Source organism: Cornus florida, unplaced genomic scaffold (assembly GCF_030987335.1).
Source record: "Cornus florida cultivar Cherokee Brave unplaced genomic scaffold, ASM3098733v1 CherokeeBrave_3.0.0_Hap2_Chr06, whole genome shotgun sequence".
NCBI lineage: Eukaryota > Viridiplantae > Streptophyta > Magnoliopsida > Cornales > Cornaceae > Cornus > Cornus florida.
Window position 1 is genome coordinate 103,313,221 of NW_026775576.1, and position 23,677 is coordinate 103,336,897.

Consider the following 23,677-nt stretch of genomic DNA (forward strand, 5'->3'; position numbering starts at 1 on the left):
TTTAAGAAAAATTAATTAAATTGTACCATCTTTTCAAATAAATTTTACGGACTTTATTTAGGAAATGAATGACAGACTTATTATTTTAAGTATTAAAATTAAAAATTGAAGTGAGCCTTTAGATTTTGCGTGAAGTGTCAATATCAACTATCATGCTTATAAAATTTTTATATTTCACAGCATATGGAGTTAAATATATGTCATTTGTCGACATAACACATTCCATACGTTTGAAATTATGCAATATATATTGGAAACATTATTAGAAGTAAAGATTTAATCCTATTTTTGTTGCAAAGAAAAAAAATGTAATATGTAGTGAAATTGAAATGACACAAAATTTCTACTCTATTGTTTATTAATGAATATAGAATGACACAAGAATAAATTTATACGAAGACCGGGCATTTCAAGTTGTCATTTTGAATTTGAAAGCTTTTTAGCTTCCAAATTCAAAATATGAGAGAGAGAGAGAGATACACGCAATCCAACCTAGAAAGTAAACAGAATATATTCCCATTACAGCGTCAAACTTCAGCACCTATTGGAAACCATATCAACCATTATTTTATTCAGCAATAACCAAAAGAGCTCACTAAATCAAAATTTTAAGGGCAAAGTACACAAACCCCACTCCACTGGTAGCTATTTTTAGTAAATTATTCTTGTTTATTTTTTTTATCAAAAAATTCCTCTTGTAATATTTTTCAATAAATCTCTCTTATTTAATTTTTTACCTAAAAATTCCCTCAACTATTTGAAGGGGGTAAAATAGTTGATGTCTGAAGGAGGTAAAATAGTTAATATTTGGACCAAAATGTAATAATGTAATATAAAAACCACCACTTCTAATAAACAAAAATATAAAATTTGTACAACAAATCTTCATAATCAGAGAGAAATGAGCAATCTAAAAATCTACTACAGTAAGAAAATTTTCAGAATTATTCATTTACATATGGAGCTGAATATATAAAATAAAAAAATAAAAAAAAATAGCCCCAACAGAGATCATATCCACGAGATATCATACTTTGCGTCAAAGTATTTTCATTCTTTTATTGACTCACCATTTAAAAAATAAATAAAAATGAATATTCCGTCTTTATTGGGGCTATTTTTTTTATATGTTGTGTTCCATATGAAAATAAATAGTTTTGAAAATTTTCTTGTAAATAACCTGCGTATTTTATAAAAAATAAAATAAAATAAAATAAGATTATTGCAATAGATGTTTAGATTGTTTATTTCTCTCTCTGATTATGAGGTTTTGTTAAACAAATCATATATTTATGGAATCCTTGTTTTATAAGCTTTCCTTGCATATATTATTTGCAATATTTGGATATACAATTTGTGAGATATGAATTTTTGAAGTTTGAAAAAATTAAGATTTAAATAAAATGACATTTTAGGCCAAATATCAACTGTTTTACTTCCTTAAATAGTTGAGGGGGGTTCTTTGGTAAAAAAATTATACAAAGGAGATTTATTGGAAATGACTACAAGTTGAGGAGGGTTCCTTGGTAAAAAATTAGACGAGAAGGATTTACTGAAAAATGTTACAAGTCGAGGGAGATTTTATGTGTTTTGCTCAAATTTTAATTATAGTGAAATTAGTATCATAGGACAAATTGAAAACCCATCATTCACTAAGCTTATTTAGCATGTGTTGACTAGAAAGTCACAAAGGACCTTTGAAATGGAAGACCAAAATATACAATAGCATTTGTGAACCCTCCAAACTTTCTGGATGACAAAAGGGTTTCCTCGTCAAGAAAATAACACCAACCTACTTGAAAAATGAACTGGATTGATGCCACCGTCAATAACAACTGAAGTGCTATTTTTTATGCTTCCAAAACTTGTTCAATAAAAAGTAACATCTCCTCTACAATCTGTCCCAACAATATTACAGTATAACATAATAACAGCTAGGTTTCAGTCAGCTAACGATCGACTCATTGCCTTAAAAAAGAACATTTAGTAGTTTTACAACATGTGTGTGATGTGATCTGGTGAAAATGCACTTATTTTGTGCAACTTTATGACTTCCAATGTAACTATGAAAAAGGAGAAAAATAATGTTTCTGCAGGGTTTATCAAATGGATGGATGCAAATTAGGGTTTTCTACAATAAATACCGCATAAGTCATACCCGCCTCAAGTTCCAGTGAAGAAGTCTGTACTTAAATCTGGACAGAAATTTCAAATGCGTGAACCTTCCAATATCAGTAGTGCCATTGTTGATGCTCAGGCAGGTTAAGCCACAGCAAGCCGGATATTTACTTCATAATGTTGAAGAAACTTCAAAGTTATTGGAACCAAGTCTACAAAATTATAGAAGCTAGCGACGTCCACTTGCCCCATGCCAATTGTTCCTCCCAGGTCGGATGTGTGCATTTTTATGGCCAAGCCCCTGCTTAGGGAGATCATGCAACTCCATAACCTGTATCATCCGTTGCCTCTTGGCTGTTTAACAAAAATAAAATAAAATTACAAAGCATCATCAGATAAAATTGAAACTAGTTAAATGTCTTTGAATCTTTTAAATTGATGGAGACAAGCTCTTGAATCTCAATGTCACATCTTTTCTATTCAGAGCCATTTCAAAGCCAATTGTGTTCAAGATATTCCTCTATGATGCTCGGGTTTTGGCAAAAGAAGGAGACTTTAAAAATCTGAAATTTGTTTAGTACCCAACAGGATCTAAATTGACAAAAACCAAAACTTAATTCGTTTAAGTTTATAGAAAGACACACATACCATTTTCAGCTTGCTGGTACCGCTCTCCAAGCCTCCTCTTTGTTGCTTCAAGTTTCATCCTGACAGCATCTTCATCCGAACGCTGCAATTTCTAATCAAACAAGTAACAACAGTCAGATAAAATCAAATCACGAAGATGAAAAGAACATGAATTTTAGGTACTACTGATACCCACATCTTGCTGAGCAGCCAATGGCTTCTTCTGGATTGCAACTTTGTCTGATTTTTGCTGGAATTTTGTCTCATTATTGACCTTCTGCACAACATTCGGTTTTGCTGGTCTCCCCGGCCCAGATTCAGTGTTTGAGTGCTTATGTGGTTTCACAATAGCTGTTTGTTTCCTCATTACAGCTTCTTGTTTCTTCACTTGTTCACCCTTGTTGTCCTTGGCAGGAACCTTCGATTCATTGGGAAGCGGCTGCTTCCGCCTTGGAACATTTTGGCTCTCCATCGATGGTTTTCTGCCATTTTCACGGTTCTTCTTGAATTCCCCACCGTTTCGAGGATCTGAAACAACATCCCCATTCAGAGTCATGAATCTCAAAGAAGTGGGGAATTCAAATAGAAACCTGAATAGCAAAAGCTATACAAGAAAAGCACAAGGGATGACAAGTTCAACTCACTTCCATCATCATCCATACAGTCGAAGAACTTTGCAGCCAAGAGTTGAGGAACACAAACATAAACAAAATCCAATCAGTTAATAGCCACATAAATAACACAAAATAAATAAAAAATAACTGAATTGATTTCCTAAGTAAGAAGAAGAAAATGATATAGATACCTGAGAGAGCTCCATTGTAGTAGTCGGACCAGCCAGGAAAAATCCTTCATCCAGTGGAGGTGAAGGGAGCCCTTCTTCTTCATCAACAACAGATGGGTTCACAGACTCTGGGGTACCCTCTGCACCTATAAGTGAACAATTAACATACCTCTTTTGAACTTGGTTTTAACAGAGAATGCAAAGACACAATATAGTACATATATTTATTAAGTATAAATTATTGACAATATATAAAATAAACCTACCTGCAATAGCTGTTGTAGCATTGACCCACTCATCAACCATATCCTTCCACATGCTGCATTTTACAACAATTAAATTAAATTTTCAGGGGATATGTTTTTGCTAAACAGAAACAATTGATAGAAAAATTCAGAGGTACATCTAACTATAGCTTATTATAAAGGAAATGAACTGAATTCACCATAATCAATCAGGAAAAAACAGGCAGAAGAACCAAATGAGCAATTAATTTCTATATGAACGACATTGAATTGAGAAAAAATTTCACTTATGCATATGCTTCTGGTGAAACATTGGTAAGGAGTCAACTCATCCATATAGCAGAACTAAAGAATGCAACACGGTGAGGTTCATATTATGCAAAGAATTAGCTGACGGATGTGCAAACAAACCTATTATCTACACTAAATTTATAAGACAACAGAAGTGGGAGTAATTCTAGAAATCTATTGAATCTCTGTCAACAAACATGTCATAGTAAAAAAAATAAGGCTTGTGGCTAGAAATTTTGCACTTCTTAATATATTACACAGCTTATGAGCAGATGCAGAAAAAAAACAGATAGAGCAAATAGAATAATCAGCACTACAAAATTTAGAATCAGAAGAAACTAAAATTTGGGTGTTGTAAAGTGGTATAATTTTCTGTTGATAGCATGAAAAACATTATTAGTTTTTTTCAGAAAGTGGCAATAATTACACATTTATTTCCTCTTTTGACCACAATTAGAACATATGGACAGTATTAAAGAGGCAGAAAGAACTTCATACTCAATGAGCGTCCGTGCAAGATCCCGAATCTGCCTCAACCCATGCTTTCGAAGACCATTAACAGCCTTTCCAATCTCTGTAGACTGAGGTTCAAAGAATTATATGCCCCCATTTCAGTAGAAAACTTAAAACAACATTAAAGAGATGGTAACTGCCCCTAATTAAATGGCAAACAAAATTAGTGACTGACAAAAGTTTCAGTTCAAACCTTCAAAGTATCCACAGACAAGGCCATTAGTTGAAGCCGCCTCAGTGAATCGCATAATACCGAATCAGACTGTCAGAAAAACCACCACCAATCAAAGACCAGATAACAAAAAGAAATTACTCAAAACTAAAATCAAGCAATCTCCCAATACACAGCAAAATTCTTCAAAATCCATCTTAAAATCAATAGAACTACAGGCTCTAATAATGGATCAACAACCAAGGTCTCAAAATTTCCAAACTGTTCTCAAAAACAGATAAACTTTAAGTAGTGGTAGAGATGCTACTATGAAAGCAAAGAACAATATCCTAATTAACAGAAAAAATTCTTCAAAACCAATTTCAGAAAGCAGCAGAAGTTTGCAATTTATCAAAATTAATTACCATCAAAAGTGTGAAAACTTTGATTTCAGTGTACAAAATACAAAATTGAGACTAGTAAGACAAAATGCTAATTGGTAACAAACTAATTGAACATATACTAAAAGAAATAATTGAGACAAACCTCATCTTGACTGTTATGAAGAATTTCTTTGATCCTCAAGACCTCCCCAACAATCTGACCTTCTTCTTCAATCTCATCAGTCAATGCCTCAGCTTCTCCAAAGCTGTAATTGCTAACATGATTCATGTTCATATCAACATGATCATCTCTATGACTATTCTTCACCTTGCTCTCCTTACAACCACCAGCCTCAAATTTAAACCTATCTGTATCAGACCCACTTTTACAACCTTCATCTTCATCATCATCATCAACAACATCTCCTGGCACCGCCAACTCAATTCGATCGCACCCATAACACCGACCCAATTTACATGAAAATAAAATCTCTGCAATTTGATCTCTTCTCAATCTAAGCTCCTTTGGACAATCCGAAGCTGCCACCATAATAGCGTGCTCGATTATGGCGAATATATCAGAATTTGCAGTGCGAAAATAGTCTCTCCACTTATCAAGACTTCCAGAATTCATCGCCATGACTGAAAATAGAGCCTCCGAATTGAATTCGGACAAACCCAGATCGAGAAAATCGAGTTTCAGTCAATAAAACAAATCAGAATTTGGCTTTCTTGTGCCTTTGAAAACACCCAGAAATCAAAATCTGGATTTCGATCAAAGTTGGATGGTAAAATGATTATAAAAAAATGGTCAAACCTCTGGTTTTTTTTAATCAGTTTTGACCAAAATTGTTGATAGGTATTCTGATAATCGACGAACAAATCGATTACGTCACATACAAAACTTAAGATATGGTTGTAACAGATGATCGGAAATCAATATCTTCTAGATTATAATAGAACGCTAAACCTATACCGGAAAATCAACAATATATCCTAAGCAAATTTATTCGTTATTCTGGCAAAATTTACAAAACCAATATTTGACTAATTATCGAGTCTTCGAATTTTCCCGTCGAATCAATTAAAAATCTAAAGAAAGCTATACTGCAATTGTGAGAAATTGAAGAAGAAGAAAATAAAATGAAACTATTACAGTTGTTTTCTCTCTCTAAAAGGAATACCGTGTATTGCGATAAGACGAGAAACTTTTTTTGGTTAGAAAAACAACGGCAGATAGATAATCAACACAAAGAACTGGTTTTCACACGAGGTTCAACTCCGAACGGTTTTAAGAAACCCGTTTTGAATATCAACGTGGAGGTAAAAGCTAGGAGCCTAGAATGCAGAATCTGACTAGAAATATATTTAGAGCACTAAATTAATTACAGTTACACGGTGCACTGGTTCACACTTGACTAGGGGTGTTTTGGCCGTATCATTATCGGACACACATGGCTCAAACACATTAGATAATTAAAACTATTTAAATTTTAAAAATATATATTTTAGTTAGACATGGTTGAGAAACCACAAAGATACGTTTCGATCCGCGGATTAATTTTGTAATTTTTTTAAAAAATTTAGATTAAATATAATTTAAAATATATTATGAAATATTAAAAATATAATATAAAATATTAAAAATTAAAATAACAAATATCTAACTCTAATTTCTAATTAATGATTTAATTTATAGTTATATAGATAATAAATAAAAATTATTATTTTTATATATTATTTTTAACTTATGCATGCTGCATCCATATCCTCTATTTTAAAATTTGTCAAATCATATACATATTTTTTCTTAATGTGTCCCGTATCCGTATTAAAGAGATTAGTTTGTGTTCTTTATTTTTTTTAACAGGCCATCAGTTCCAAATTCCACCATAAATGTGAATACCAATTGTTTCTTCATATCAAGAATTAAATGCCTAATATCTAGGAATATATTATAAAAGAGTTACATGTACAATATCTAAATAACAAATAGATATGTTTGATTTTTAAATTACAATAATTCTTCTTATATTTTGAAGAATTCAATACATTCACAATTTTTACTTTTTACAGGATTTTTTTTGCACAAAAACGTGCTAGTTGCAATTAGTTCCGACTGATTAAGCTTTTATTTGCATAAAAAGTGCTAAATTGATTTATAGAAAATAGATTCTCTCTATTTAATTTTTTCCTCCAAACACATTTAAATCATCATTTTACAATTTTAAACTTATCACTTGTGCAACTATTAACGATGTCCCATGTGCAATTAAATTTTAACAAAAGTGATGGTATGACATATTTTCTTCTTTTATTATTATTAGAGATGATATTTTCATACTTTATTCTCATGAGAGATAGGTGTATTGGTTTTGTAAATTTATTTTCTGAACATATACTTTATTTTTAAATTAAAATTTTAAATTAAATTATTTTTGTATATTTTTTATTTTAAATTTTAAAAATCAAAAAACTGAATCAAATATACCTTTAATTTTTTTTAAGTTTTTTATTTTTATTTTTAAGTAGTGAAGTTTTGGATTTAGACTTTGACTTGGTTAGTTGGTTACAACTCAAAAACGTACAGAAAAGGCCAGAGAAGAAAATAAATAATAATAATAAATAAATTAGAGTGAGGCAAAGGAGATTGGGAATTACTGATGATGTTCCGGAGGCGAGTTTTGTGTATACTCGGCGACTCGTGTGTTTTGCAACAAAATAGCGGGCGGTGAAGTGACGTGTCGGTGAGGGAAGATAAAAAATAAAAAAATAAAAAAATAAAAAAAGGTTAGTCAATCATTCATTGACATGTAAGAGAGAGACACACACACAACTACACAAGTGGCATATTCCAAAAGTGAGATGTAATGTGTACCTTTTTAAAGGAAAATCATTTCTTACATCTTAAAACTAGGTTCAACAACTTCACAACTTGGTTTTAGTTCAAGAACCATCAAGAACACCCACAGCTTATGTTAGTGTGTGTGTATATATACTCAGAATTATTCACTTGTTTTATGATGTGCAGAAAAATATATGCACATCTCATATATTAATTGTTAAATTTTATTGAGCAATTAAAAAGATAATTTATTTTTTCATATTCAACAGTTAAGATTTAATTCATGTATAAATTTTTTGCATACCAGTAAACAGGTAAACAGTCCTCTATATATATATATATATATATGTACACATATGAAAATTAAAAACATATTAATTTGGTTGGTTGTGTTTAGAAGTCTAAGTGAAAATAAAAAAAGATTTAGTAGAAGGAAAATGAATGGAAAAAGATTGGGATGAGTGGGATGAGACATGATTAAGAAATGATGTTGACATTCCTTCTTTAGTTTTGATGGATGAAAATTAATGTCATTATTATTTTGTTAATATATTTTTAAGATGTGGGATGTTGATATTCTTTCTTTTGTATTGTTGGAAGGAAATAAATGGCATAATTATTTTATTAATGTATTTTTAAATATATAAATTAATATATTAGAATGAGAGTAAGAATGCTTGTAAAACTTTATAAATATATTTATTTTTCTCTTTATTTAAATTTTTTTTTTTTTGGACTTTTGAATGGAAACAAAATGGTGGACAAAAAATGGATGTTTGTCTCATACCTTCCATCCTTCATGGTTCTCTTTGTTCTGCCAAACAATAGAAGACTACTCCATCACTCATATCTTCCCTTCTTCTTCATTTACCAAATAATAAATGGTTGCTCCCTTCCTACTCTTTTTCCTTCTTTTCCTTCCATCTTACAAAATGTAATGCTATTTATATTTTTTTTTATCTTAAAAAAAAAAAATTAGAGAGTTATTCTTTTTTTGAACGGTCAATATTATTGACTATTCATAAGAACATATGTAGAATTCACACATGTCATGATGTCATGGATGACATCACGTTGGGAAATACACATCCCACTACTTTATCCACATTTAAAATGTGTATATTATTTATTTTTCATAGTTATTTGGTAGATGAAGAACAAAAGCCATTAGCGTACAATGGGCTTCCAAACTGATTTGGTAGATGAAGTAGAATTGTTGAACTAATAATTGAGAAGGCGAATTCGAAGTGGAAGAAGTAGTATGATTGAAAAAGTTGGACCAACAAATACGTACATAACAACATTAAAAGGTGTCATTTATTATGTTGATGTGGTATCATAAGGTTCACAATTTTAGGCCGTGCACCAATATAGTCGTCACTTTCAACACAGCCCACAGCTAAGGTTGGTGGTGGATGTTGTTGTTACTCCAATATATATATATATATATATATATATATATATATATATGCATTTATGAAACAAAATGAATCTCATCGTTATGAGTGGGCTGCTTAGTTGACTACTTGTATCAATTACTCCATTATTCTTTAGATACCAACTTTAACAATCAAAAGTTTCTTATAATGTCAAATTCAAGTCGGTAAACAAAAGTGGCGCTTGTCTCTCTCTCTCTCCCTATATACAATATATATTATATACACGCATATATATAATAAACACACAATTACACACACAGACACGCACACGAAGAATTTTGTTTAGTGGCGCAAAAAGCATGTGATGACTCATAAGGGATTGGATTGGTATTCCGGATTGTTGCGGTGGTGGGACACACTGTAAACTTGCCAAATTCACAATTGTTTGTTAGGTTTACACGTGGTTGTCTGACTCACACGCAAATGTGCCCACATCCTTCATATTTTCTAGATTGACATGAAAATTAAAGTCAAATGACCCAAATTTAAAAACAAGAAGTAAAAAACATGAAATATTGTTGGGTCAAATATAATTAGGGTGCAAAAGTCTAAAGGTTTGAACGTCTTCTAGTGTTATTGTTGGTCGTACTTACATCAGCGAAAAACTGAAGACTAGAGAGAATTCTAGTCCTCTATAAAGGTTTGGATTCAATGCAGTCATATTCGAATCCATAAATCAAAATAATACTGAAATTTGATTTCGCACTAAATCCATTTCTAAGTTTAAATTATTGAATTTGAGAATAATAGGATTCACAAATTAAATTAATTTTTAATTTTAAATCAGGTGAAAAAAAAAACTCCTTATTTTAATTGGACGGAATTTTTTTTTTTTCATATTTAATAAACCAAAACACGTCCTTGCTACTTTTACTTTTGACAAAATCAATTTTAAGGTTATAATGTAATTTTCATATTAGCCTATCATTCTCACTAAACTATTTCATTTTCTCATGAAAGAATATCTCATGAAAAAAAGATACATTTTCCGGCTTGAAGGATGACAATTATGTATTGTGTGAGTAGGTGTGACTACTCTTTTCTCTGTAATTATTATCATCGTCATTATCTTTATTTTAATTCAATATAAATAGAGTCAGATCACATAAACACTCTGTGACACTATTTTTCGCATGTCAATGTGGTGGTGCAGATTACATGCTAGTGGTGGCTAGTGGTTGGGCAGGTTGCATATGATGAAAGGAGATCCACATTTTGCTACTTGTTTAGGATGAGCACAAAACAAAAGAGAGGTCGGTTATGAGAAAAACTATGGAGTTGCACCATCTCAGATCGTCCGTGTAACACGTAATAATGAATGGTCGGATGTGTACGCAACAAAGTTTTTCTCATATGACCAGTATGGTACCAAAAATGACTAGTCAATTTGGTCTTCTTTGCACTCAATTCTTAATGTGGGACTCCCTGTACCCTCCCAAGATGGACCTACACTTACATAACAGTTCCCTCAACCCACATGATGGTATATGAATTCCCGATAATACCCCCAAACTGGCTCTTATACAATTTAATTTTTAGGGTTGCTTCAAAAGATAGTACTAGACAGCTTGTGAAATTCCTCTCACCCACTTGAAAAAGTTCAATGTAACAAACAGGTCGCTCTCCTCAACTAAAACCAAATATGTTGCTGCCACCAGAGTTGTCTCTGCAGAATTTTGGCATATTTGCACAACAACTATCCACACCAATTTGTTACAAAATCGTTTTTCATGCCAATACAAACTCTATTTGACCCATCACCGCAGACAGCAAATCCAGCCCATTTCCATCATATATCCACGAATATATATATATATGTGAGTGTGTGTGCGTGTGTGTGCGTGTAAACATTACACATATTATATACATTACACTTGTACGCATAAATACATGATCTACAACTTGGGCTGGGCAGTGTTCGTATAAACTAAGTAATCTTGTGAGTATAACATTACTCTTGTTCTTCTAAACAAGGACAAAACCTGGATCAGAATCCTTTGAAAAGTAACTAAACCGGGAAAAAAATATAAAAAAATAAAATAACTCCATCGGACAAAAAGGAAATCTTTTGATCTCATTTTTGACATTTTTTTTGTTCTGTGACACATGTAAAGAAATGGTTCCAGCATTCAAAAAGTGAACCTATCTAATACATACCCTACATATTTGTATTGATGGGTCGATGCACATGTACATACATACTACATGGCAAAAAACTACAGAATGTGTAGATACATGTATGAGCAAATGCAACATGCATGCATGCATACTTTTACATGTACATGATGTAAAAGTAAGAGTACCTCACAAGGACATCAGGGTACGGAGATCATCTATGCTAATCTCCTTCCGATCTTTTGAGCCCCTTCTACCAAAAGCCTCCCTTGCCAGTTTCTTCTTTTTGTCTTGCAGTTCCAATATCCGCTCGTCAATGCTGTTTCGAGCTATCATCCTCACAATCTTGACATCCTCTTTCTGCCCAATCCGGTGGACACGATCCATAGCCTGTTCCTCCACTGCTGGATTCCACCACGGCTCTAACAAGTAGACCCTAGAAGCAGCTGTAAGATTTATACCAGCACCTGCAGCTTTCAGACTTGCAAGCAAAATTGTAGGCCCTTCTGGTGCTGGGACTCCAAATTCTTCAATTACTCGTGCTCTTCTTTTCGCATTCATGGACCCATCTAAGCGCAAGATCCTAAAACCAGCAGCTGTAAGGGGCTCTTCAAGTAAAATCAACATTTTTCTGAACTGTGAGAATATAACTGATTTTGTATTTGGATTTTGATCCCTAGAAGCTGACAGGAGTTTCAGGAGGGCTAACACTTTCGATGATGTCTTGGAAGAGGAAACTACAGTATTGTCTGTGTCAGAAGATTCTGGTGGGGATGAAAAGAGGTCAGATTCTGACAATGGACGGCGGCACAGTGGACAGCAGGGTTTCATGCGCTTTAGGGTCTTTAAAATGCAGGATCGGCAAAAGATGTGAGCACAACATGTAATAACAATATCAGTCGGTGGAGAAATACAAATTGGACAGTCAAAATCTTCCCCATCTTGTAGCACTGAAACCATCTTTTTCAGCAATTCTGGATTGTTGGATACATCTGATTGTATTCAATTTAAGGATTATAAGTACTCATCATAATTAAATTACATCAAAACACCAAAAGAATTTAGAAAAGAAAGCGAATACAAAATGAGTAAAAACACCGAACACACTACTCAATATAAGCATAATTTGAATAAGTTTGAATGGGGAGCATCATTTCAATTATGGGGAAGAATAATGCCTGAGATAAAACATAACAGGGTCAAGGGAACAATAAAAAGAAAAATAAAAAAATTAACTGTGGTCATGGAAATCTAATGTGGCCACATATATACAAATATTTCAGTTTCTCATTGAAGTTAGATACTTATCCATATTTTCTCGCATATATACCAAGAAGCAATGGGAACGTCTGTCCAAATAAACCAAACTAGGTGGAAGAGAGAGAGAGAGAGAGCCCAGACTCCTTGAGGTCAAAGATGTACTAGGTACATCGCAACAACTAAGGGATTAACCATTACGGATAGAAATTTCTATGCACTAAAGTGGCCATGCAATGCAATAAGATGGCGCCAAAATAGCCAGCGCCCCTAGAAAGTCTTCCAGTGGTCCAATACGGTATGTCATGTCATACTGTGCATATGTCATTTGGGTGTAGTGTTCTTACTCTTCAAGCCAGTTCAAGATATGCGCAAGCCTCAAAGTGAACTTAACTCGACACACCTTAACTTCAGCCACCAAGCCATGTAATCCGAGAATTCCAGAGGGCTATCCTTTGTAATTTGTAAGTGGGTTATGATGACCAGCCATGCACTAAACCTGTAGAAGCCTCCTAAGTCCCACTTCAACTCAACCAATGCAAGATGTGAGGTTACCCCGACAAACCCTTAACTTCAGCCACCCAGTCAAGTACTTCCAAGGATTCCATAGGACTATCGTTTGCAAGCAGGTCATGGCAATTGACGATTAGCCCTGAACTGAACTTATAGACATTTACTCAGTTCTACTCCAACTCAGCCCATGCACGAGGCACGTCAGGGTTTTATTATTCTTCAAATGATGCTAACCAATAAAGAAGTCCTCACAGTATTCTTCAAAAAGACTTGTCTATGGTGAGGAGGTCCTCGTGGTAATTTTCAAGTCTTCAATGAGACTTTTTTTTTTGGAGAGAAACTCCTCTCTATGATCTTCAAAAGTGCCTATAAAGAAGGTAGCGAGTATTACTTGAGGAGAGCTCTTTGTAATGCATATGCCGAATCAAAATTTAACCGTAGAGAAGAAGGTAGCGAGTATTACCTGAGGAGAGGTCTTTGTAATGCATATGCCGAATCAAAATTTAAGCGTAGAGAAGAAGCCTTCACAAATGTGCATGTTCAAAAGGATGGGGCCAATTGGAGATTACAATTCCTATAGAAAAGGCTTGGACCGCATATAGCTTTAAGATGATTGCTATAATATTTCTTACAATTCAAAAAAAGAAAAAGAAAAAAAATTGTAGGAGACTAGTGACTGGCCCTAATTTTTTTTTTCTCTCTTCTACATTTCCTTATTTTCTTGCAAGGCACAATATATCCCACTTTTGGGCGCCAAGTAATGATGGACAGCACTTCAAACTTGGAATAACATTCTTTACAGTTGGGAATATAGAGAGGCTACAAAGCTTGTTTTTGGTTTTCCAAGGAGAATTGAAATTGCCTTCATTAAAGAAGTATTATGTTGCAAGAATTTCAGAGACGCCGCAGCTGGAAACTCTGAATAGCAAGATCTTTAGGTTCAAGAGATAAATTGAAGAACCAAAAAACAAAAACAAAAAAAAATGATTGGGTTGATTAGGACTAGGAAGGATGAAGTTATGGATATGAAAATAATGAAACAGGGATTATTCTGGGGCCATAAACAGTCACCCATTAAAAGTAAACGAGGTTTTAGTATCTGTGGTTGTATTACTAAGGTTCAAACATTTTATAATGAGAAGTCTAGAAATCTCACCTTTTTATAGTCTAGAAATCTCAAATAGGTTCCCTTAAGATTCAACCCTTAAGGCTAGGTTGTACCACAAACCACCAAGCTTCTCATATAACTCAAAGTCTACCAAATTGAATGTGCATTTGCATATAGGAAAAAAGGGAAGTAGAAACTTACATAACTAGGGTCCTATAAAATAGAAAAATTACAAATTTTATATATAAAAGAAATTTTCGACATCTACTAGAGACAAGAAATGATCACACACAACAACAACAACCAAGCTTTTCCCAATTACTTGGGAAAAACACAATTTGACCAAAAACATGAACCCATGCACCAGTACCATACACAGCCAATATCCAATAAAGCTAGATATAACCAAAATATCCAAAACTCCTAAAACATAATATAAAATACAAACAAAAGTTATCAGCAGTGTACTAACATAGAGCAAACATCAACTATAACCCAATTTACATGCTACCTCAGGAAAACATAATTATGACCCAACATATTACCATAAAGACTTCCCTTAGGATCAAACAGGACTTCTTAATTTTCCTGCAGCCCACATCTTCTATTTTAGGCTTCCAAACCTATCATATTTGTTTAGCCACTCAATAAATATGGCATCACAATCTCTTAATAAAAAGAGAACCCAACAAACAAGCCAAAAAAAAAAAAAAAGTATTGATCTAAACACGAGCATATAAACTACCTTTAAACCCTGGCCTGTTCTCCCCCACTGACTTTTTGAGTTTGCCTCGTTTCAGGATCGTATGCGTTATATTTTTTTCACACTATCTCAATAATAAGTTAAATACGAAAAACTTTATGTGTAAAAGGAGAGAAATTTAACTAATATAAGAACAAGAGAAATAACGTCCTCCTCAAGAAGAATGAATCAAATCACCTAAAACAATATATCTTAAGAAATAGTAGACATGTAAGGAATGTAGGGTATTGAGAACAAAAATACAAGATATAAAGTTGTACACACAAGTTAAAAAAAGAGATTATATATATTTATATCTGAAATCCTCATTGAATTCTACTGAGCCAAATTTTTGTTCCATGATAATTCAGAAGATACGAGAGAGAGAGAGAGAGAGAGAGAGAACTAATAGATATTATTAGAAGAACTGCCATGAGACCTCTCTAAGAATATTATAAAATTTTAAAAGATGACAAATTCATAAAAATACCTTCAATATTGTTAGGTGGAAGTAGTGATCTGATATCTGATGGGCACAAGGCTAAATCTGTACAGATCTGGCGAAGTCGTAAAATTATGCTAAGTACAGTTGAATAATTGCTCATTACTCTATCAGCATAGATGTAATCACGGACAACACTTCTGGCTTCTCCTTCCATCTGATCATATAGCTCTCGTTCTTCCACAGAAAGTTCCACAAAACAAGTCTCTATACTTTTATTTGGCAACCCTATTACAGCCTTGTCCTTTGTTCTCCTCAAAGAAATAGTTGCCATAAGAACCTGAAAAGATACAGGCAGAATGACCACCAAATGTTATCATACCAATAAAGAACTGCAGAACATATATATATATATATATATATACACATAGAGAGAGAGAGAGAGAGAGAGACGGAGAGAGAAATAACATAGGTGACAAAATGAAATTAATCATTCATCTCCAAAATATCTGTTCTGCATTACAAATTTACAACGTGAATATCAAAGACCATTCTACATGAAGGTAATATGTTTGTATATTCCACCAAAGATGCTTTTAAAGCCTTCAACTACTCTCTGATAACCTTAATAAGCATCATTGCAATCCTGAATCCCGTTAAGAATATTAATCAGATTATCTTGTTGTTGTTAATATAATACTGACTAATCAGACTAAGTTTTCTCATTGCCTCTAATATGTTACCCCATCCTCAACTTCTTATCTACAATGCAATTTTTTCTAGATAAAGAATCCTCGTAGTATACTTACTAATGCATGCAACAGAGGGTCTTCCATTTCTTAATATCCAACTACAAGAAATCCTTTTCATTCATAAAGTTAGCTGGAAAGAACTTAATAAACTTATCAAAAAAGAACTTGATTGAATAGCCTTGAAAAGTACCAAGCAGAGCGATAAATCTGTATACAAGTGTTCTTCCTGCTGTTTCAGTACCAGTACATGTGTTAAAATTTTGAAACGAAGTAAAGATGCTTTTCAACTGTACACAATTTGAATTTTCAACAGAAAGCGTCAAGGGGCCTACAGAACTCAAATCAACACAACACTGCAGCAGCTCAGGAACTCAAATCAACTCAACTATATGCAGTTTCTTATGAAGCATTGATGAAAAAAGTAGTTAAAATTAAAACGGAGATTGGAAATTATATTGCTTCAATTTCAGTAGCAAAGATGGTGAATGTGAAGCTGAGTTTATTATTGTAGATGTGTGGAGGTAAAATACATGTACACACTATCCAATATGGTCCAAAAAATCAAGACACAGATTCATATACATAAATACATTTCTTTATAGTCTATCACTACTTTTTTACCTTAGCAGCATCTATTGTAAACCTCTATGTAGCGTGGACGAGGACACAATACAATACGGATACGGCAACATGTCAAATCTTGAAAAAATTGGACACGGATATGGCGTGGACACGGCTGATATATATAAATAATTTTATCAAACAAGACCGTTACAGTGTGTTGCATAATTTAGAGGAAAGAGCTATGTGACTATTGGAAAGAGCTATGTGAACATCCTAATATTATATATGTAATTACTCTCCCGCCTTGACATTATAAATGTTGTCTTCATATATTTAGAAGTGCCATTACATGTTATGACATGTATATAGTGTCAATTTTATTTTAAAAGAAAGAGGTTGGACACTTTGAACTGTATTTGTTTCGTTTCAAGATTGTATAAGTTTGTATTCTAGAAGACTTGTATTTGAGAGTGTAGAGTGTGTTAGTCAAGTGTTCGAAATATGCAAGCCAAGTGGCCGGACTGTCTCAATTAAGTGTCCAAATTAATAAAAATCATGTCTCAATTATTAACATGTCCATTAAGTATCGGACACTTGTCCATGAAATGTCGTGTCCGACACAATCACGGCACCTTTGTAGAAGTGTCCGTGCTTCTTAACTAAACCTTGTTACCATTTTGCATGTTACAAAGATAAAAGAATACAGTTAAAGAAGTTGTCTAGCATACAGGTTTTTATAAAACTATTATATTTAAAGGAGTTTATGGTATACAGGAAGTAAAAAAAAAAGGTTCTAAATTGACATTAGCTCTCTTACCTAAAGAGGTAGAGTGAGGAGAAGGAAGTAGATGCAAACAATGAAGAGACATTTAAGTGTTCCACTATTGGGACCTGGTATGACAACAACGCTCACTCCCTCTCTCAGGTGTTCCATTTTCTTCTTCTTTGGACATAGACACGTGTCCATGTCACCATTTGTCCTTCCTGTAGTAGGGAAGTGTCCCCAAAATAGGGATAGCAATTTGCCCCACCTCAAACTAGGGGCACTAATGGGATGGATTTGGGGCAATTTCAAATGGGGTCGAGGGGAGGACTGGGGAGAGAGAGAAAACATATCCAAGTGAAAATGCAATGTATATCCAGGTTACAAGGATATGATAATAAACCTTTAATGCACACAAGAAATGAATCTATTCTTTTCAATTTTTTGCACTAGATAAACTCAAGCACTGAGATCTTAAAAATACAGACTATTGTAGACAAAATTGTTCAATGAGAAAGGAGAAGCATTTAGTAGAACAAGATAAAGATAATTTCCAAGTTTGTAAAGTAGAAAATTCAGTAGATATAATATCAAATTTTGAATCTGAAGATATGTTCCCATTATAGGGTAAATTTTTCTTACCTGCAGCCGCGAGAGCCCATTCTCATTTCCATGAGCAATTGGGCGATGTACCAAGCTATTCCAATAGCTTTTAATTGAGAATGGCTCAAACCGCAAAAATGTCATAAGAGAGAACAAATCCAAAGACCCATTTTGTATGGGTGTACCTGTAACAACCCACCTTCTCTTGGCATTGAGGTTACTTACAGCACGGCTTTGTTGAGCATTGACGTTCTTAATTACATGTGCCTCATCCAAAATGACTCGCCACCACTCTATCTTCTTCAACGGTGATTCTGACCCACCATCTTCACTAGAGAGAGTACTGTAAGTCGTCAAAACTATATCATACTTCTGAAGTTCGTTGGCATCTTTGGTCCGTTCTCCATAATACATATACACCTTCAACTTTCCAGGATTAGTGTGCTCCACTAATTGTGTTATCCAAGTCGAAAATACAGAAGGGGGGCAAACAATCAACGTTGTTTTAGGACCTAAAGCACTAGAAGAACTATCAAATCCACCCACTAATTTTCCTTTCACCGTTACATCTAAATGGGCGTTCTCTGTTTTCTGTTTTTTGCGTGAATTGGTAACCTTTTTGCTGACTCTCCCCCTCTTTGATTTCTTACCCCCTGAAACAACCAATCTCTCATTCTCTTCATCGATTTCTTCTCCCTTTTCCATAGTTACACTATTAGTATCACTTGTAAAAGTAGCATTGCCACATTTATCAAAAGCAATCAAGGAAAGCAAGGTGAGAGTTTTACCCAATCCCATATCATCAGCGAATATTCCACCACGTAATGGATCAGGCCGGTCACCGGTTTGATAATTTGTCAACACATTGACAAAAGCGCCATCTTTCTCTTCCCAAAAAGGCGGCAATTCGCAGGAATTCTCTCTATGAAACAACCATCCCAAGCCTTCCTTTTGGTGCAAGAAAAGCTCCGATTTGATAATATCTTTAGGCGGTTCCAATGCTTCCATAGCCCCCTTTTTATTCACATTTTCATCAACCAATTTGAATATCTCATCCAAACTCTTTCCATCCTTGGCGTTCGTCTTCTCCTTCACAGCAACAGCCTCCGACAGAGTAAACGACGCATTGTCTTCCGAAATCAAATTCAACCCACCTCGCGAAATGGCCGACTTCACTCTCGAAAAGGCCTCAATCCGGGCAAAAATGTGAACCTGACAAGGGAGCCGAAACCGATTCCCCCTCCGGGGCGTGTTGGGGACAATGCCCTCGACGGCGATCAAATTGGCATCGATCAACGGTGCCAGAACCCTCGCCGCCGCCCGCTCGATGTGACCCACTTGAACCGTCCTCGTATTGAGCACCTTGATTGCGTTTTGATCGTATTGGTTCAACGGTTCGCGAACCAAACCAACCATCTCTCGTCCACTGATCGTGCCTGAATAGTACTGTAATCCAACGATGTTGACGATAACGAATCCAACCATGTAGGTCTCGGAGGATTGAGAGATAGTACCGGACAATTCCTGAGTTTCCTCGTCCCCAACCTCCACGAATCCAATCGGCAAATATGGCCACTGATCCAGAATCATGAAGAGACTCACTGGGTCGTCTTCTGTATTCATTTCTAGGGTTTTGATCAAAAACAAGAATTGGGATTTCTCCTGTTTCTCACTCTGCCGTTTTCTTGGTATAATTTTGATTTTTGAAAAGGGAAAGGCCGGTCTAGAGAGAGAAGGTAGTGAGAGAAAGTGTGGAGTGGTGTGCTGAGTGAGTGTAACGGTAGATAGACTTGGCAGAGTCTCAGCACTCACCGTTTCCAAGCCACGCAGCTACACTTTTGCCATTTGGGCTTTGAATGGTGTGAAAAGGGACAGTTTTTTGGTTGCGTGAGTTTTAAATGGGCCCAAATTTTTCAGGATTCTGTTGGGCAAAGTATGGTACTCCCATAACTAGTAATTTCAGAAAATTCTTAAAATCTGAATTTAGATTTTGTGAATTTTCTGAGTTTCTTTTTAAAAATACGATGAAGTGAATATAGCTTTTTCTGCACGAAATTTACATGTACCAGTAATTTGGGTGGATCAGCATTGATAAATGGGTTAACCCTACTCACAGGCATGGTCCACCAAGCTGCAAGACAACGAGGAGGAGTCACTCTTAATTGGTTATGATTCTTAAAATTTATATTAACTAATTAATTATATGTCTCTTATCATTATGAGCATTTAAAATTTAAAATTTAAAATTAATATTACTTTTTTTTTTTTTTTTTTTTAGGGCTACAAAAAAACACAGACAGAAAAACTAGAAATCAACCTCAATGGCTTGAATCAAACTAGGAGGCAAAACATCCCACTGAAGATCACTACACTTAGACCTGAGAGCCCATTTGCCAATGAAGTGAGCAACTCTGTTGCAAATTCTAGGAGTCCAGAGAAGCTTCCAAGAGTGCAAATGAGGCAACAAACAAGCAATATCCTCTACGATAACAGAGGAGAAACCATCCACCGACTGGAGCTGCATAATGCGCTAATTATTACCTTCAATATCAACATTTGTGTGGCCCCACGAAGATAGAAGTTTCAGACTTTCCCTTAAAGTGAGAGCTTCTGCCGCTGCAGGCGATCCCACGTTCTCAAAAAAGAAAGAGGCGCACCGAACCAGTCTCCCTTTGTCATCCCTAAGAATGGCACCACCCCCCGCGAGATGGGAGATGGAATTGAAAACGGCATCAATGTTTAGCTTTAATCTACCCAAAATAGGGGATTGCCAAGAAGATAGACGGGGGGACGAGAAAGATTGGGGACTGAAAATGGAAGCGTCTTGATGGAGGACTACCCAGAACTCACGGAAGTTGAATAAAGCTCGATCAATGATGTAGTGGGGAGACCAATTTTTGCTATTGAAGTGCCAATCATTTCTCCCTTTCCATAACTACCACATGATAACCGAGACAAGACTTAGACAACTTTCCAAGGCCTGATGAACGTGCCATAAGTTCAGAAGATATAACCAGTTGTGTTGCCATGAACAAGAACTAGAGTCTGAAAAAGTCAACATGAGAGGACTGCTTTTCCAAACCACCTAGGCAATGGGGCATTTGCAAAGCATATGAGAAATTGTCTCTTCTTCTATCCCACAGACACGACAAATCGCATCGGAGACAATCTCTTTAGACTGGAGGTTCTTCAAAACTGCCAAACAACACTGCCATATGAAAAACTTGATCTTTTCTTTGGTTCTGATTTTCCAAATGTCCTTCCACGCGTCATTAAAAGCATGAGGGGTATTATTACTAGGATTAGTGAAAAATACCTGTGATCTGTTTTAAATTTTTAAAGACAAAAAATAGGCACTTCGAACACTAACGTTACATATGTCTCTTAAGTTGACTTGTATATGAATGTAAACACATGTTTATATATATATATATATATATATATATATATATATATATTTTAATTGATATATATATATATATATATGGTTAAATACGACAAGAAACACTTTCACTGTATACAAAAGGTGCAAAAAAAACTCCCTATTGTTGTCCTCGTTTTTTTTTTTTGGCAAAAAATCCTCTACTATTTTTCGGGGTGCAAATTGCCCCCTAATTAGCTACTCTGACCATTTTTTTTTTTAATAAAAATTTTAAAATGCCCTTCTAGTCCAATGAAAGCCATCATGGGCGAACACCATTTCCAGCCAAACAATGCGTGCCTTCAATTTTTTTTTTTTTTGAGTGTTTCAATTGAAAACCCATTTCTGATTGAAAACCCATTTAACATTATTATTATTATTTTAGTTAATCACGGACTGTCAGTTAAGCTCAATCATGATCAGTGAATAGGCATTCTATAATTATAGCTGTCATTTACAAGGATATCTGATTTTCAGGGAGTCGTTAAGTTTTTACAAAAGCATGATTCCTATTATCTGGTATTAAAAAAAAATCTGTGTATTTTTAGTTTGTTATGTTAAATATGTGTCAACCTTGTGATCATGGTCAACAAAGTATGATATTTTCACTTGGCTTGCAACTTTTGTTGATTAGGAAGCCCATATGTTCTTTAAATTTGCTAACTCCCGGGTATTAGAAAAGAAAAACCTTTGAATGTAGTGTAATGGCAATGCATATTATGCCAGATGGGAAACTACACTTGCATAAAGTTTTTATTAGGAGTTATAAATAATAAAATGGCCTATTTTAAAAGTTTATTTTTGGTTTTGGTTAAATAAAGTAAAATAATTAAATATGCATCAATAATTATGGTTTAGATCCAAAATGTTCTCCAAACACTTACTCTAAAATACAAAAAATTATTCTCCTAAAATCAATTATTTTCTTTAAATAATTTATTTACTTGAAAATTTTTAAAAAATAAGATATTTCATTTAACTTTGAACCATATTGTTACAACTTTCATATATATATACACACACGAGAACTTATACAAATAATAAAAAAGATTCAAAATAGTAAAAAATGAGGCAATCAAATGTTAGTCCCCAAAAAGAAAAATATAATTAAACTCAAGAATATATAAATCGTCTTTGTTGTGGTGCATGCCTTGAGATGATCATTAATTTTTTGGCTCAATTAATTACACTTGTTTTATAAATAAAAAATATATATTGTTGGTGTACCATTTATACTGAAGCAACCATTTAGTTTTTTCATGATCTCCCTCTACCCTCTATCGCGTGTTTGTGCTGTATGTGTAGATATGTATATATAGGAAAGTTTTCATATTTACAAGTTTATAGTGGTGTGAATTAGGAGATATGGTTAAAATTATACATATATATATATGTGTGTGTGTGTGTGTGTGTGTGTGTGTGTGTGTGTGTGATGAATTTCCACTTACTGAAATAAAAAATTCTATACATAATGAATTTTCACTAAATTTTTTGTATATTTCTAAATTAACATTTGCATGTTTGAACCGAAATAGATTAGGACATACCTTAAATTGTTTTGCACAAATATATATATATAATGTTATTTTTTTATTTTATTTATTTTGGTAATTAATACACCATATGCAAAAATGCGAAGTTGAAAGTCAACTAAAAAATCTTGTTTTTCTAAATTTTCTAAATTAAAGAATTATTTGATTTAGAAAGGATATTTTGGTATTTTGAAATTAGAGTTTCGAGGGTATTTTGGATATAAATAATAGCTATTTATGCTTATGTAATTATTTTATCTAACTCGATCAAATTAAAAAATTAACTTTAAAAATAGATCAATTTGTCCTAAATTTATTAAGTGTAGTTTTCCCTACACCTTTCTTGTAAATTGTTTCGGTTATGGAAAAAGGTAACATTTCTTCACATATATTTTGAACCATAGTAAATTCTAAGCGTACTCTTAAATGGGTATTCGATCAGAAATGAGTTTGCCGGAGATGAGTTTTC

The 23,677-nt window shown here is 33.9% G+C and overlaps 2 protein-coding genes across 4 annotated transcripts; both read right to left on the reverse strand.

The window, feature by feature from the left end:
• Positions 1-1,829: 1,829 nt before the first annotated feature.
• LOC132313517 (probable mediator of RNA polymerase II transcription subunit 26b) lies at positions 1,830-6,485 on the reverse strand. Of its 3 annotated transcripts, none has more exons than XM_059812314.1 (9): positions 5,276-6,485; positions 4,772-4,840; positions 4,564-4,646; positions 3,796-3,848; positions 3,551-3,675; positions 3,390-3,417; positions 2,942-3,273; positions 2,767-2,848; positions 1,830-2,472 (listed from the first exon to the last, which is right to left on the reverse strand). In XM_059812314.1, exons 1-9 carry the CDS (start codon positions 5,750-5,752, stop codon positions 2,348-2,350), a joined length of 1,374 nt encoding a protein of 457 aa, XP_059668297.1. In that variant the 5' UTR covers positions 5,753-6,485; the 3' UTR covers positions 1,830-2,347. The 3 variants fall into 3 exon arrangements, with proteins under 3 accessions (XP_059668297.1, XP_059668296.1, XP_059668295.1); XM_059812313.1 differs by having other exon boundaries at positions 2,767-2,857; positions 3,551-3,669; positions 5,276-6,483; XM_059812312.1 differs by having other exon boundaries at positions 2,767-2,857; positions 5,276-6,482.
• A 4,834-nt stretch (positions 6,486-11,319) lies between these two features.
• LOC132313518 (putative SWI/SNF-related matrix-associated actin-dependent regulator of chromatin subfamily A member 3-like 1) lies at positions 11,320-20,070 on the reverse strand. The gene is made up of 3 exons (XM_059812315.1): positions 18,295-20,070; positions 15,622-15,913; positions 11,320-12,503 (listed from the first exon to the last, which is right to left on the reverse strand). Exons 1-3 carry the CDS (start codon positions 19,876-19,878, stop codon positions 11,701-11,703), a joined length of 2,679 nt encoding a protein of 892 aa, XP_059668298.1. The 5' UTR covers positions 19,879-20,070; the 3' UTR covers positions 11,320-11,700.
• Between the last annotated feature and the right edge of the window lie 3,607 nt (positions 20,071-23,677).

Coding starts and splice junctions, on each gene's coding strand:
- LOC132313517 (XM_059812312.1), bottom strand. CDS start 5,752: ATGGCGATGAATTCTGGAAGTCTTGATAAGTGGAGAGACTATTTTCGC. Junction 3,418..3,550: donor CTACAATGGAGCTCTCTCAG/GTATCTATATCA, acceptor TTGGCTGCAAAG/TTCTTCGACTGTATGGATGA. Junction 2,858..2,941: donor CATTGGCTGCTCAGCAAGAT/GTGGGTATCAGT, acceptor TTGTTTGATTAG/AAATTGCAGCGTTCGGATGA.
- LOC132313518 (XM_059812315.1), bottom strand. CDS start 19,878: ATGAATACAGAAGACGACCCAGTGAGTCTCTTCATGATTCTGGATCAG. Junction 15,914..18,294: donor ATGGGCTCTCGCGGCTGCAG/GTAAGAAAAATT, acceptor GTATCTTTTCAG/GTTCTTATGGCAACTATTTC. Junction 12,504..15,621: donor TCCACCTAACAATATTGAAG/GTATTTTTATGA, acceptor GAATACAATCAG/ATGTATCCAACAATCCAGAA.